Raw genomic sequence first — 13,257 nt, forward strand, 5'->3', positions numbered from 1 at the left:
AATAATGTTAAATAGTAAAGAGAGATTTTGCAGAAAACTCATTATTTTAGATATCATATTCACCTGAAGAGCAACAATATATGTCATTATCTTAAACATATGTTTTGGTGGACAAAATTTTTATGTACATAAAAATGCTTGCATCCAAGTGTGAAGCTTCTAAAATGGTGAAATTGGAACATCAATAGCTTAGCCATTTGTTGCAATCATTGCTTATTATTGAGTAAAAACAGAAAGAGATTGCTATTGATTTTCCTAGATCACGTATGTATATGAAACAAACATATTGACAAAACTACATGTGAAGGAAAGTGCTAGGATATATGATATGCACCAAATTGATTGTAATTAATCATGACAACATAGTTACATATAAGCTATGAAAATGTATGCATCCAACTTTGGGCATTAGATTGAATTCTATTTATAATTTTTCATCCATAAATAATTAAATAAAGTAAGTAAAATAGTAGAAAATCAATAATGAATGTTTCATTTTAAAAGTAGCTGGTATAGCTATGTAGCTTATAATCATTACAGGCATCAATAATATTCAAAATTTTGTCAAAATTTAAAAGTGTATTCCTTTCTAACAATAAACTATCTCAAAATTCAACTAATAGTTCTACAACAATCTTCTCAATACAACTATTTTATCCCACATCAGGTATAGAATCCACTACTCCTTAACAACTCATCTCAAGAGATTAAAATTTTATCAGCTTATTGTTATTTTACACTAAGATATAAACCCACAACTATTAATCTATGTAGTATGATCCAAATTTTATCTGAAAATCATATTATGTTGCAACAAGATCAACAACAGAATCAACTATTACTTTTATCATGGCACCTATTGTTTCATATTAAAGAATCATCATCATGACAAACAATTTCTCAGCATTCTAAATGCCCAGCAAATTCAATGAGATTGAGCTTCTTAATGAGCAAACATTTGATTAATCCATCCTCTAACAAAAGACATACTTGCATAATTGACCGGCTTGCCTCACAATAATTTTAGGCATCAACATGTATTTTAAAAAATCATCTTAATTTATTAGAACATAGCCGACCCACCTAGCTAGATAAAGACTTAACAGGCACATTCTGAGAACTAAAATATATCATTCATTTTATCAGTGATGATAAACTGATTTTAATCACAAATACGTGTGCAATTCTTACACAAATGATATATTATATCTCGTTAATATCTGAAGGACAAACATATGATCCAGATATTGGAAAACAAGTTCAAACATAGAACATAAATTTTATGTGGCACAAATTAAAAAACCGAAATTTCAATATTAACTTACAAGACATTTCAGCGTCATAATTAGAACAAAATAAATGTATTAATGTGAATTTTACTATTGATAAGTTACTACTAGTGACATTTTTATGTAATGTTCCATATTTGCATGTTAAGTAAATAAATATCAAAATCTAGTTATTACACTTCTAAAAACGTAAAAACTATTTGATCTGTATGTAAATCCTTCATCCCCTAAAAATAATATCTAAAAAAACATAGAATCAAACAAATTCTATTTTTGAATTCTGATTCGGTTTACTACCACTGGCAACCACAAAAGTTTGATATACAAAAAAAGGTAAGATTCAGATATATAATTCTTATGTATTTGCATACCTAAAACCTAAAGTTTAGTTTTTACAACTACCACACCTTACCTATGCATAAAAAGGTGTATTTCACTTTTTAAATGATAAAATAGTGATATTTTTTGTGCGATATGAAAGATTTGGCTGGCATTGAAAAAAGCAAAGTTTAGGTATTAGATATGTAAGAACATATGACGTGACAAGTATTTATGTAAATGCCCCAAAAATAGGCAACCTGGACGTATGGTGTAAAACAGAGATCAAATAAATATACAAATCCAGGGCAATCAATATTGTCCAGCAAAAGGGGAAGACATTCATTACTCCACCAAACATGGGAATGAGATGCAGGTGACAAAACAAGCAATCAGACGCTTCTTAAAGGAGAATTCATCTAAGCTATTCACAAATGTGAGCGCCAAACAGGCGGGAGAAAGAAGAGGACGATTGAAAATTACTCAAGCTTCAGCACTCGAACGACCGAATGGCAAGAAAAAAAAAACATTTTCACCTCCCAATGGTTTTTAGGAACCTTGCTCGATGACTTTGGCAGCGACCACATCTGCAGGAGACCCTTCGGCAGGTTTCACCTCATGTTCTACTTCGTTATCGCCTTCTTCTGTCTTTTCTTTTTCCAACTTTTGCTTTATGTTTGAAGGTTTAATCTTTGGAGCAGTGGTTTTAGTTTCTGGTCTAGCAGCAGGTGATTTGTGAGGAGGAGGTCTTGAAATCGGCTTCTGTGTAGCAATTTTCTTGAGAGTAACTACTCCATTCTGCTTGACTGGGATGAGGTCAGACTCAGGGGGGGTTTGAGTTGAGTCATTACCTTCGGAAGAATTGTTAGTTGCAGTGTTAGAGGGCTTGTGCCGTCCGAGTTTTGGGGATCGAGCTCTTGTTGGAGGGATCTGTTAAAGAAAAGAAGAGGAGATCAAAATGGATCATAGCATATTGGTTTCGAGAACCCAACATAGCATAGATAACGTGCTTCTAAGTAAAAGAGATTCATGTGAAACTTGATGACTCAAAGTCTCAAGACACCACAATGGCTTCCAAAACATCTTTAGATCACTGGTCTCTTTGCCGGTTAACAATGATAAAGAGAATTTATATTTCTTGTCTTCTAATTGTACAAAAAGCCTGGTAGTCATACAAGAAGCCTAAGACTAAAATAGGAAAGAGACGTAAATTAAGAGTTAAAAATCTTCCTATTTACATACTAAATTTCCGCCTATAGAATCAATGTTATTAACACCATATCAATGATATTAATGCCTTTGATTCCTTTCCCGTAATCACCCTAACAATAGTGACATCGATTTCTTTTCTATAATCACGTTAACACCAGTATTTCCGTTTCTCCCTCAAGGCCAACTCTAAAACAAGCCACAATAACATTTCAACAAAGTTCTACATGAATTACTACTGTTAACATTTTGCGAAAGTGAGAAATGCTGCTATGCAGCATCACGCAAATGCGTGGCCAAGAAAGAAAACCATTGCCTTTTCCCATCCGAACTTTTTTGACATTTTTTCCGGAAATTTTTAAACTTTCACTATTTCATGATTTGCAATAGTAAGAATATGTTTATTGCATCACCTGGGCGTCATCGTGAAGTTTTGAAGCTTGGATCAGCAGCGTCTTTAAATCAGTAAATTCATTTGTAAAATTCATAATGAATTTTAGCAGAATGCCAATCTTTAACATCACCAACCGTAGGAAGGAACGGAAAAAAAAAAAAGGCAAAATAAATAATAAAGATATATATATATATATATAAAAGGGTGCCAAACAATTTCCTAGCCCTCCCAATGCAATATTTATACAAACTCCCTACATGGCACATGAGGAACAAACCTCAAATCCCAGAAGAATATGTTATTCAACCTTATTGGGAAGGGAATTGTAACCTAATCATGAAAAGATGAATAAAAACTATAAAATCAGTTGAAATAGTTATTAATGTCATCTTGTCGGATCCTATTTCCATTAACAAAGGCACAACGGCATATTTACAATAAAGCGCACTTCATAAAGGAAGAAACAAAGAATGAGAAAATTAAAGATACCTTCTTCAATTCAACTTTTGGAGGACTAGGTTCTTGATAAAAACTAGGCATTGGCGTAGCCTTAAAGGTCAAACTCTTCCTCAACTGCTTGATTTCAGCCTCTTGGTTCTCCTGTATCATGTCATTTGCAAGGCCTGGTTAATTGCCACACATGGCAAGTAATCAAGTATGAGAATGCCACAACCTCACAAAATTGAAAAGAAGAAAATCCCACCTTGGACTTTGCTTGTATGTTAGTTTTTTCCAATTCTTTTGCATTAATCCTCTCTTCCAGCTTGGAAAAATACTGGAGAACAAACACATTAGTTCCAATTTCCAGAACATAAAAGTAAGAGAGCTTCTAAATGAAATCAACCATATGCAGGTATTAATTTCAGCCAACCTCCTTCCTTTTCTCTGCACGCTCCTCAGATCTGAAAGAAAATCCTGAAGCACTCCTTGGTTGAGATTTTGATTGAGGAGTTAGACCACTGTATGCAGAAGGTGGTTAAGTCTTATAACCAGGTTCTAGTATGCTTGAACAAATTTGGAGAAACCGAAGAATAAGAAAGATAGTGTTGAGCAAATAATCCCATTATACGAAGTCTTGCTAGTCATGACATGAAAATACTTTGAAATAAAACGAAGGAAATAAATGAAAATGGTCGAGGCTACATGAACAAAGCTGCATGGACAGCATCAAATTGATAAACCATCATAAAAAACTTTGGATTTATCCTAAATATTAGTGATTGTTTATAGCAATAATCTTTCTCCTTTCCTTCAGCATCCACTCTATTTTACCCTCTTTTTTCCGGAGCAATCCTTCACTGCCATACTTCAGGTTTACCTATTTTTAATCACAATCCTTCCCTATCAATCTTGTCTACTTGTCTTATCAATGCATCATTTGCTAAGGGAGAGTTTACGTCCAGTTTGAGAAACTTTGACTCGGTCCAAACTCAAAATTTTGACTTCAACCTCACTTAAAATTGAACTACAGATCGAATGGAGCTGGCTCAAACTGAATCAAACTCCAGACTACTCGAAATGTTGAGTTGACTAAGAAAATGTAAAACAACTCAGAAGACATTATTTTTAATAAGAATTTGATCACTTAAAATGGATAAAAACTAAATAACAAAAAAAAATATATGATGATATTTCATTTTCAAGTAAATATCATTCTTTCAAAAGAAAATGAATATAAAAAAATATTTTAAATAATAAAATCTAATTTTTATGTACATATAATAAAATTTTGATCAAGTTGATTGGAATCACATTTCACATGAATCGCCATGAGCTCATAATTGGTTTGAATCTTATCCAAGCCAATGATATCACTCATGACTCAACTTCAAAAGACGAATCAATTTCAAAGCAACTTAAAATTCAAACAAGTCTGCACAGCTTTGAATTTTGATTAATATTGTTGCCCTAATCCTATCGTTCAGTAAAAAACCAAACCACAAATCTATTATTCATCATTTTATTTCAGAAAATGATACTCTCACAATCTCTCTAATATCCCTAAGATTGTTATGAGTCCAGTCACTTAAACTTGGAATTATCAGGGCTAGACTCAAAATCAATTTAATTTAGACTTGAGCAAGCTAAACTTGAATTCAATCAATAATGAGTTGCCATAAAATCAATTCCAGGTTTAATCAAAATAAAAATGATAAGAAATTGTTTAAAAGAGAGATTAATCCCATACCCACTTGCAAGCATTTCAAAATGTGATATTAACCAAATTGATACTCAAACTACTTATGGAATATTTATTCTAACATTGTATTTTATTTATTCTTCAATTTGTTCAATTAACTTATCAAAATTTAACATTTTTGATCTTTCAATGCAACCTATTTGGTCTCAACGTGACTCTTTTGATTAGTTCTAGGAATAAATTGAGCTAAGAAAATTATGGTGTCGAAATGAACATCCAGAAATAGTAAGACAATCAAATTGGTCGGTTTTCTCATTTTAAAATACCAATCAAATGACCAACTAATAGTTTGTCATACTTGCATAAGATGTAAAAATTTATAAGAATTTCAAGTCATCTCAAATTGGAATTTAATCTAACAATTGTAACATCCTAATCTACACTGAAATAGGCTTTCAAGTCAAGCAGCCTATCTCGAAAATTCTGCTTCAAAAGGTTTGGATTGAAGTCAATTGAAATGGGTTACAAATTCGGACTATTATTATCACACCTTTATATCAAAATACAAAAGTACTAGTTCTAGCCCATGTCCATCAGAATATTCTTAGTTTAATCACAGTAAAACTTTCCTACCAATGTATACTTTTACGCACAACTGGATGGAATCAACTGATTCGTGATATTCAATGATATGAAACGTAAAATAAATTAAAAAAAAAAACCCAGAACTAGTTGTGCTAAAAAAATTTCTCCACTCCCTCCCCCAGCAAGATTATCTTCGACATCTCATACATAATTAGTCTAGTTGGAAATAATTGCCAAGTTAATGTTTGAACCTAGTCCGTTTGCCACTGCTAAATAACCATGATGTTTCATGAGACCATAAACCAATGTAAAATAAATACAACAATAACAACGACAACAACAACCCTTTATCCCACTAAGTGGGGTCGGCTACATGAATCCTTTTTCTCCATTATGTCACAGTTAGTGTCATATTTTCATTTAATTCTAATAAATTAAGATCATTTTTTATACAATACGCCCAAGTCATTTTAGGCCAACCTCTACCTTTCTTAACATAAGTCGAATCCAAAACATCTTATCTCCTATCTGGATCATCAGATGGTCGGCGTCTAATTTGACCGAACCAACTATGACGACTCTCTCTAATCTTGTTTGCCACTGAACCTACACCAACCCTTTCATAGATACATTCATTTCGCATTTTTTCTCCAAGGGTCAAGTCACTCACCCACCTAAGCATTCTCATCTAAGCGTCATTTGACTTAGTTTTATACTTCTCTTTTAAAAGGCAACATTCAGCGCCATAAAGCATTGTAGATCTCAGCGCCATAAAGCATTGTAGATCTCACCACCATCTTGCATTGTAGATCTCATCTAAGCGGTACTTTTCAATCATAAAATAGACTCGATGAATTCCTCCGCTTCAACTAACTAATTTGAAATATACTGATAACATCCCCATCTATATCACCATCACTTTGAATAACAAACCCGAGACATCTAGAACGTTCACAACTTTTAATGATTTGATCACCCATAGGTACATTTATGCCACTAGATCTACTACTACTAAAATTACATTCCATGTATTCAGTTTTAGATCTACTCAAACGAAGGCCTTTAGACTCTAATGTAGACCTCTATAACTTAAGTTTTTCCTGAACTCTTCTCTACTCTTATCCACAAGAAAGATATCATCAACGAAAAACATACATTTATCCACAAGAACGAAATCATCCACGAAAAACATACACGAAGATACCTCCTACCGTAAAATAAATGCATTTTCATAATTAAAAAAAAATCAAATTTGAAGAAGCTTTGGGCAGTTCTTCCATAGCATTTTAGAAAAAGAAGATTTATAAGCATACCACTCAATTCTTATGTATTTACATATATATCACCTAAACCTCAATTTTTACATACACGCCACCTTCTCTATGCATGGAAAGTTGCACTTCACTTTTCAAAAATTAAAATGGTGGTACTTTTGAAGTGATATAAAAAATTTGGATGGTATAGACTATAGATGTAAAAAACAAAGTATAGGAACTAGGTGGTTTGTATGTAAATGCCCTTATAAAAAAATAAAGGGTGTAGTTCAACTCGGATAGAGATATAAAAAGCTTACTGTGTGGCTTCAGAAGATGCTCCACCATCAACTGAACCAGCGTGCGCAGGCTTGCAATCACATAATTTGGAACAGGTCAGTACAAGAAAAAGACATTTCCGTGTAAGAATTTATTTTCACCCTCTTTTGAGAGACTTACCAACAACCGCTGTGAGCTACCTGCAGCCACAGTATTTTCTCTCCTAGCAGCAGTCCCAGCTGCAAATTGTAAACTGAATGAAGTTAAAATGCATGTCAGTGAACCTAAATTACAGCATTCAAGAAGAATCGTGCAACCCACCAGCCATAAGTTCTGAATCATTTGCACCGGAAAAGTTGGCATCAACTTTTGTCTGTTTCAAACTTGATGTGCTCTTTCTCAGGCCATTTGTAGGGAGACTTCTGACAGAAAAAGAAAGGCTCTGAGAAAGTCTGGCCTTCGAGTTCTTGGAAGCATCTACTGCCCCACTCCGACTAGATCCATCCTTTTGAACCTTCTGAGTCTTGATGTTCTTCAAACCATTACCTTGAATAGCTGCAGCTTTCTTCAAATCAAAGATTTCAACTCAGAAATACTTTAAGCAATCCAGTCCTAGACAGAAAAAAGCTCCACTAATATACCTTTGAGATATTTGAAGCTGTGTTTTTAGAAATAGAAGATGAGTCTTTAACCCCCGTTTCAGAAACATCGGCAGCTTGAGCTTGCAATTGTTCTTGAGGGCTGCCATTTGTTTCTGAGGCGCCGGCACCATTCTCTTCTGAAACAGCAGCACCTGATCCCAGTCCATTCGTAGTCAACCCTTTCTCCAAGCCACCGTTAGACGACTCCATTTCAACTCCGTCAGCAGCTTCCATCATTTAATGTAAAATAGCACCAACAACAAATTAAATTCTGCAACAACCCAGAATAGATCGTCAGCCAAAGCCCACGAAATGGAAAACCAAAAAAACAAATCCAGCCCAAACAGACAGTCTGCCTCTGTCCCCTTCTACTCCAGCGGACTCCAGCAACCAAATTACAAGCACCGCACAGTCTACAACTCATTCAGGCGTGAAAGAATCTGGCCCTAATACTAAAGCCAACAAAACTAGATCTAAGAACAAAGTATTAAACAGCAGGATCCGCACTACCCACAAAAATCCAAATATATTTCTAGATGAAAAGGCGAACTACGCCAGATAACAAAAGAAGAAGGGAGAGCTTTCCTCTTCCACAAAAGAAAAGACACGCCAAACGAGGAAACCTTCACAAGAGAAGTAAGATGAAGAAGAGATCGGATCGTACCACTATATCTTCAGACACGGCGCCTACATATAAGCCTACATATAATTCGCAACCATACGTTGTGAATCCGAGCGCTGACAACCAGACACCATGATCAGAACCCTCGCCTCAGAAATCGAACTCCAAGTAGACCGATCAAGATTCTTCAATCACAGTATGGAGCCACAACAAAGAAATAGTTCGCCGGAACCCTTGTTTCACGCAGCCGGCCGGCAGATTTCCTTACCCGCTCCACTGCACTCGAAGGCTTCGGCCTTACACACAAAATTCACTGGTACAGCGTACTCTCAGCCGACCTTCTTGAAACAGGAAAGCCGAACGAACAAGTTCAATTTATGAAACTACCAGCGTCACGTATTGACTAATATGCCCCTGGTCCCGCCCGCTTAACTCCCTCAGGGAAGTGCAATTTGATTTTTTTTAGGGGCCAATATGTAAATTTAAAAATTTAGATATTACTATGTCAGTAAATAGGAATTGCAATTTTAAATTTATTTAAAAAAAAAGTTGAAATTTTAAAGAAAACTAAATTTTCTCAATTTTAAAATTGACTAAAATAATATTTATCAAGAGAGCAATCCACACGCGTACCACCGTCGGATGAGCTAGAAAGTTTATCATCACAGACTATTTTTAACTTATAAATATAATTAATTTTTTTTTTTAATTTTGGATAAATTAATTTATATGATGAGGACTGAGCTCATTAGTTCATGTGTCATGTGTCATATAGAGAGAGAGAGAGAGAGAGATATTTTTTCAAGTAAAAGCACGAGTTGACTTAAAAAAAAATTCTCATTTTTTTCTATTTAAGCTATGGATTGATATTTGTGGGTTTAACAATTTTCTTGCACTAACCTGTTAACATAAAAAGAAAAAATATATAATAATCTTTTATGCGTGCTAGAAAATTTGCGGCGGTGGAGTAATGGATTATCGTCTTAGCTTTGCACGAGGATTCAACACACACTCACATGAAAGAGAATCAACCTGTGATGGCATTAGAATTTTTTATATGGAAAACCCGTAAAGGGAAAAAATCACAGGGTCTGACCCAGTTATAAAAATTCGTTATAAGTTGATGATTACAGAGATCCATTGTCCCTCACACGGGAAAATGTTACTAGATTTTCCAAGGTACAACGTCGACTGACGACGTTTGGTTAGCGGCGGGCGGCGACAATGGATGACGGTCGGCGGTGATTGGTGGTGGGCGACGGCGGTATTCGGTGGTCCACGGTGGTCTGCGATGGCAGGGATGATGTTGGATTTAAGCTCCTTCTCAAAGCCTCATGTTCTCTCTCAAACCCCCCCCCCCCCCCCCCTGGGGGGGGGGATGCTATTGATGCTATATTTATAGTGTTTTGGGTGCAATTAATGCAGAAACATGAACCTTTTTTTATCACACGGTTCAGAGAGCTTCCCTCGATCAGATAGCGTTTGATGGACATTTGAGTGCTTTAACGTTGTCGGAATTGGCAATCTTGGGCTTGTTGGATTCTCCTTGTCGAGACGCTCAATTTGACATATGTTTGACCTTTCAAATGCCTCCAGAAATCCTCCAAGTGTGGTTGATGATTTCATCCGGGCTTGATCTGATTCGGATTGGACTAGTTTTTATATCATTGGATCCTTTTCATCGAGCCGGTTAGTTTGACTATAAATTTACTAAAATCGGAGCTTTGAATGACTTTTCATCAAGATTTAAATATTTTTTGTTCAAAATATTGTCTTGAGATTTGTGATAGATGATGAAAATTTGTTGTTGGCGTATCAATCTTCATATTATGAAATTTTTGAATGATTATCTTATTATTGGCGCCACTTTTTTTTTTTTTTTGACAATTTATATAACACTAAATTTTATATATAGAAGTAATTGTCTAAGTTTATTTAATATATAAATGCATATGATTTATCTATTATATATGTGGGTTTAACAATGGATTTAATATATAAATGCATATGATTTATGTACTATTTAAGCTATGGATTAAAATTTTGTGGGTTTAACAATTTTGTTGTAATAACTTGTTAACATAAAAAGAAAAAATATATATAATAATCTTCATATTATAAAATTTTTGAATGATTAACATATTTTTGGACCCACCTAATATTTTTTTTTTCTCAATTTAAATAACACTATATTTTATATATAGAAGTAAATGTCTAAGTTTAAGTATTTAATATATAAATGCATATAATTTATGTATTATATATGTAAATAATCCAAAATATAATATAAATTTTAAATATTGTGTATTTCAAAAGCATTTGAAATTTTAAACGAAGGAACATTGAAATTTTAATCTATTTATGCAAAAGAAATTCAAGCTCCTCACATTTTTATTTAAATAAAGGTTCTTTAACTATTAAAATAAATATTTAGATTTATTTGGTTGAAATGAATGGTTTATTAAAAATAATTTGTTACTTTTTATTTGAGTTAATACATAAAAATTATTGTGTTAAAGAGCTTAAAATTTATTTTGATTAGAAGTTAATTTAGCTCTCATTTATGCTAATTTAAGAATAAATACTATAAAAATTATCATTTAGTTAAATTTAAAATTTTTTATTTATCTATAAAATATAAATTTACAAAAAAAATTAAGGGTTCACATGCGACAAATGATGATGAGTCTGGGGTACTGACAATAAGCAATAGCTAGTACAGATGCTGCCCAACCATAATTACATTTATTTTTAAAAACACTTAAAGTAAGTAAACTCGTTTTGAATCTTTTTTTATATATAATAATTTTTTAAAAAAATAAAATAAAATTAATCACAAATAAGGCCTAAGAAAATCTTAGTAGATTTTGTGCAAAAAAGGAAAAAGCTAGCTAGGATGATAACATTAAGCAAAACCAATTCTTCCAACTTGAAGGTTGAAAGGACTGACAATTGTTCCATCCATGATCCTTTACTAAGCTTTTATAGGTGTTTGATTGGTGCCAAATAGTCTTTTACATCATGATTGTATTAAGCTTAGAAGATTTATCATTTTCTTTTACACAACTTAATTTCAATTTATTTCAAGTCAAGTAAAAGAAATTAGATCTTTTGACATATTTTCTTAGTTTATGCCTCTAATATTTGTATCAAATAACACCTAAATAATTCCATACTTCACCAATCACAGCATGGAAGTGCAAAAATTCAATAGAAAGTACTTTTATCCAAAAACATATCAATGCATGATTGATCAATCACATGGCGTGCCTGCACATGCTTCCTGGACGGCCGGCAGAGTCAGATGATATTGCGGCTGTAACAGCGCCGTTTGCTCCCGTGTTTTTTACAGCTGATGCAGACACCTGATTCCATTGCCTCTGCCCCCTTTAAAATCTGGATTCCAACTCCTGACTCTATCCGTTTGGAGATTTATATATGTATATATATTATATTGTTTAAGAAATTTATGATGCGTTGAATCCTTGCTTTTCTTTATGAATATGTCTCGAGAGTGAGTTAGAATTGAGTGAATGAGAGACAAGAAAGTAGAGCGGGTTATGACTTCACTGGCGAAGGAATCTGAGGGAGAGTTCAAACGGTCTACATACTTTTGTTCGTCCTTTCGTCTTTTGTTTATAGGAGCATATTTTGTACAGTTATATATGGGGGAACATTTATGAAAATTGTTCTTAATGTAATTAAAGCTGTGGTTAATTATATAAATTTTATAACATATATGTATTATAGTTCAATTCTAACATGATGGTAACTGTCCGGTCAACTTTCTTGACTTCGATAGGTTGAGATGATCGGCTGAGTGGTGACATTGTCTTATGTTGGTCGAATGAGGTATCCGGTCGAGTGTTGATCTCGTCCGTCATTACAAAAACTAAGTCAACCGATTAGCCGTGGTCGATGATTATCACATGTGCTTTGGTCGCTCGGTCTGTTGACGCGTCAATTTGTTTCATCGGGTGAGTCGTAACTCGTTTGTCGTTTGGCTCAAGTTTTACAGGGCCTGCTTTTTTGTTTGCTTGGTCGGTTCATCACCTTGGCCGGACATTCCCTTTCACAAGCAAAGTATTGGATGATCTTGTCGCCGCATATGCGGGATATTCGACGAGACTCATTGTTAGCATGTTTTGTGCCCCACTCTTAGCAGGTCTTCTCTTTATCGAGCGGAAAAACATCTCCAGATATTTGTCCTATCTCAGCTTTAGAGACGTAGCTTCTCATGCTTAGTGTTGGATTGTCGGTCGATGACTTACCTCAGAAGGAAGCTTTTTAGCCCTTCAATTGTTATTTTTCTTTGAGATTTGTTCCAATAGTTTTGGTGTATAAATGATGGAAATAATTCTTACATCCAAATATGTTAGATTATGATAAATAAATAAAGAATTATCTGACTTCAAGATTATGCAATATTTAAGACAAATTTTCCTTAGAAAAAACGATAATTTTCAAACAAAAATGTAATTATTTATAAAGTTAATTGCTGCCGTCTATATAAACTTTTAGATAACT

The 13,257-nt window shown here is 33.8% G+C and overlaps 1 protein-coding gene across 1 annotated transcript; it reads right to left on the minus strand.

Moving 5' to 3' along the window:
• Positions 1-1,804: 1,804 nt before the first annotated feature.
• On the minus strand, positions 1,805-9,076 carry LOC110029440 (protein WVD2-like 4). The gene is made up of 9 exons (XM_020731744.1): positions 8,773-9,076; positions 8,109-8,379; positions 7,789-8,032; positions 7,648-7,706; positions 7,509-7,558; positions 4,082-4,169; positions 3,914-3,985; positions 3,700-3,810; positions 1,805-2,537 (listed from the first exon to the last, which is right to left on the minus strand). Exons 2-9 carry the CDS (start codon positions 8,343-8,345, stop codon positions 2,157-2,159), a joined length of 1,242 nt encoding a protein of 413 aa, XP_020587403.1. The 5' UTR covers positions 8,346-8,379; positions 8,773-9,076; the 3' UTR covers positions 1,805-2,156.
• Between the last annotated feature and the right edge of the window lie 4,181 nt (positions 9,077-13,257).

This window comes from Phalaenopsis equestris, unplaced genomic scaffold (assembly GCF_001263595.1).
Source record: "Phalaenopsis equestris unplaced genomic scaffold, ASM126359v1 Scaffold000572, whole genome shotgun sequence".
NCBI classification, from domain to species: Eukaryota; Viridiplantae; Streptophyta; class Magnoliopsida; order Asparagales; family Orchidaceae; genus Phalaenopsis; species Phalaenopsis equestris.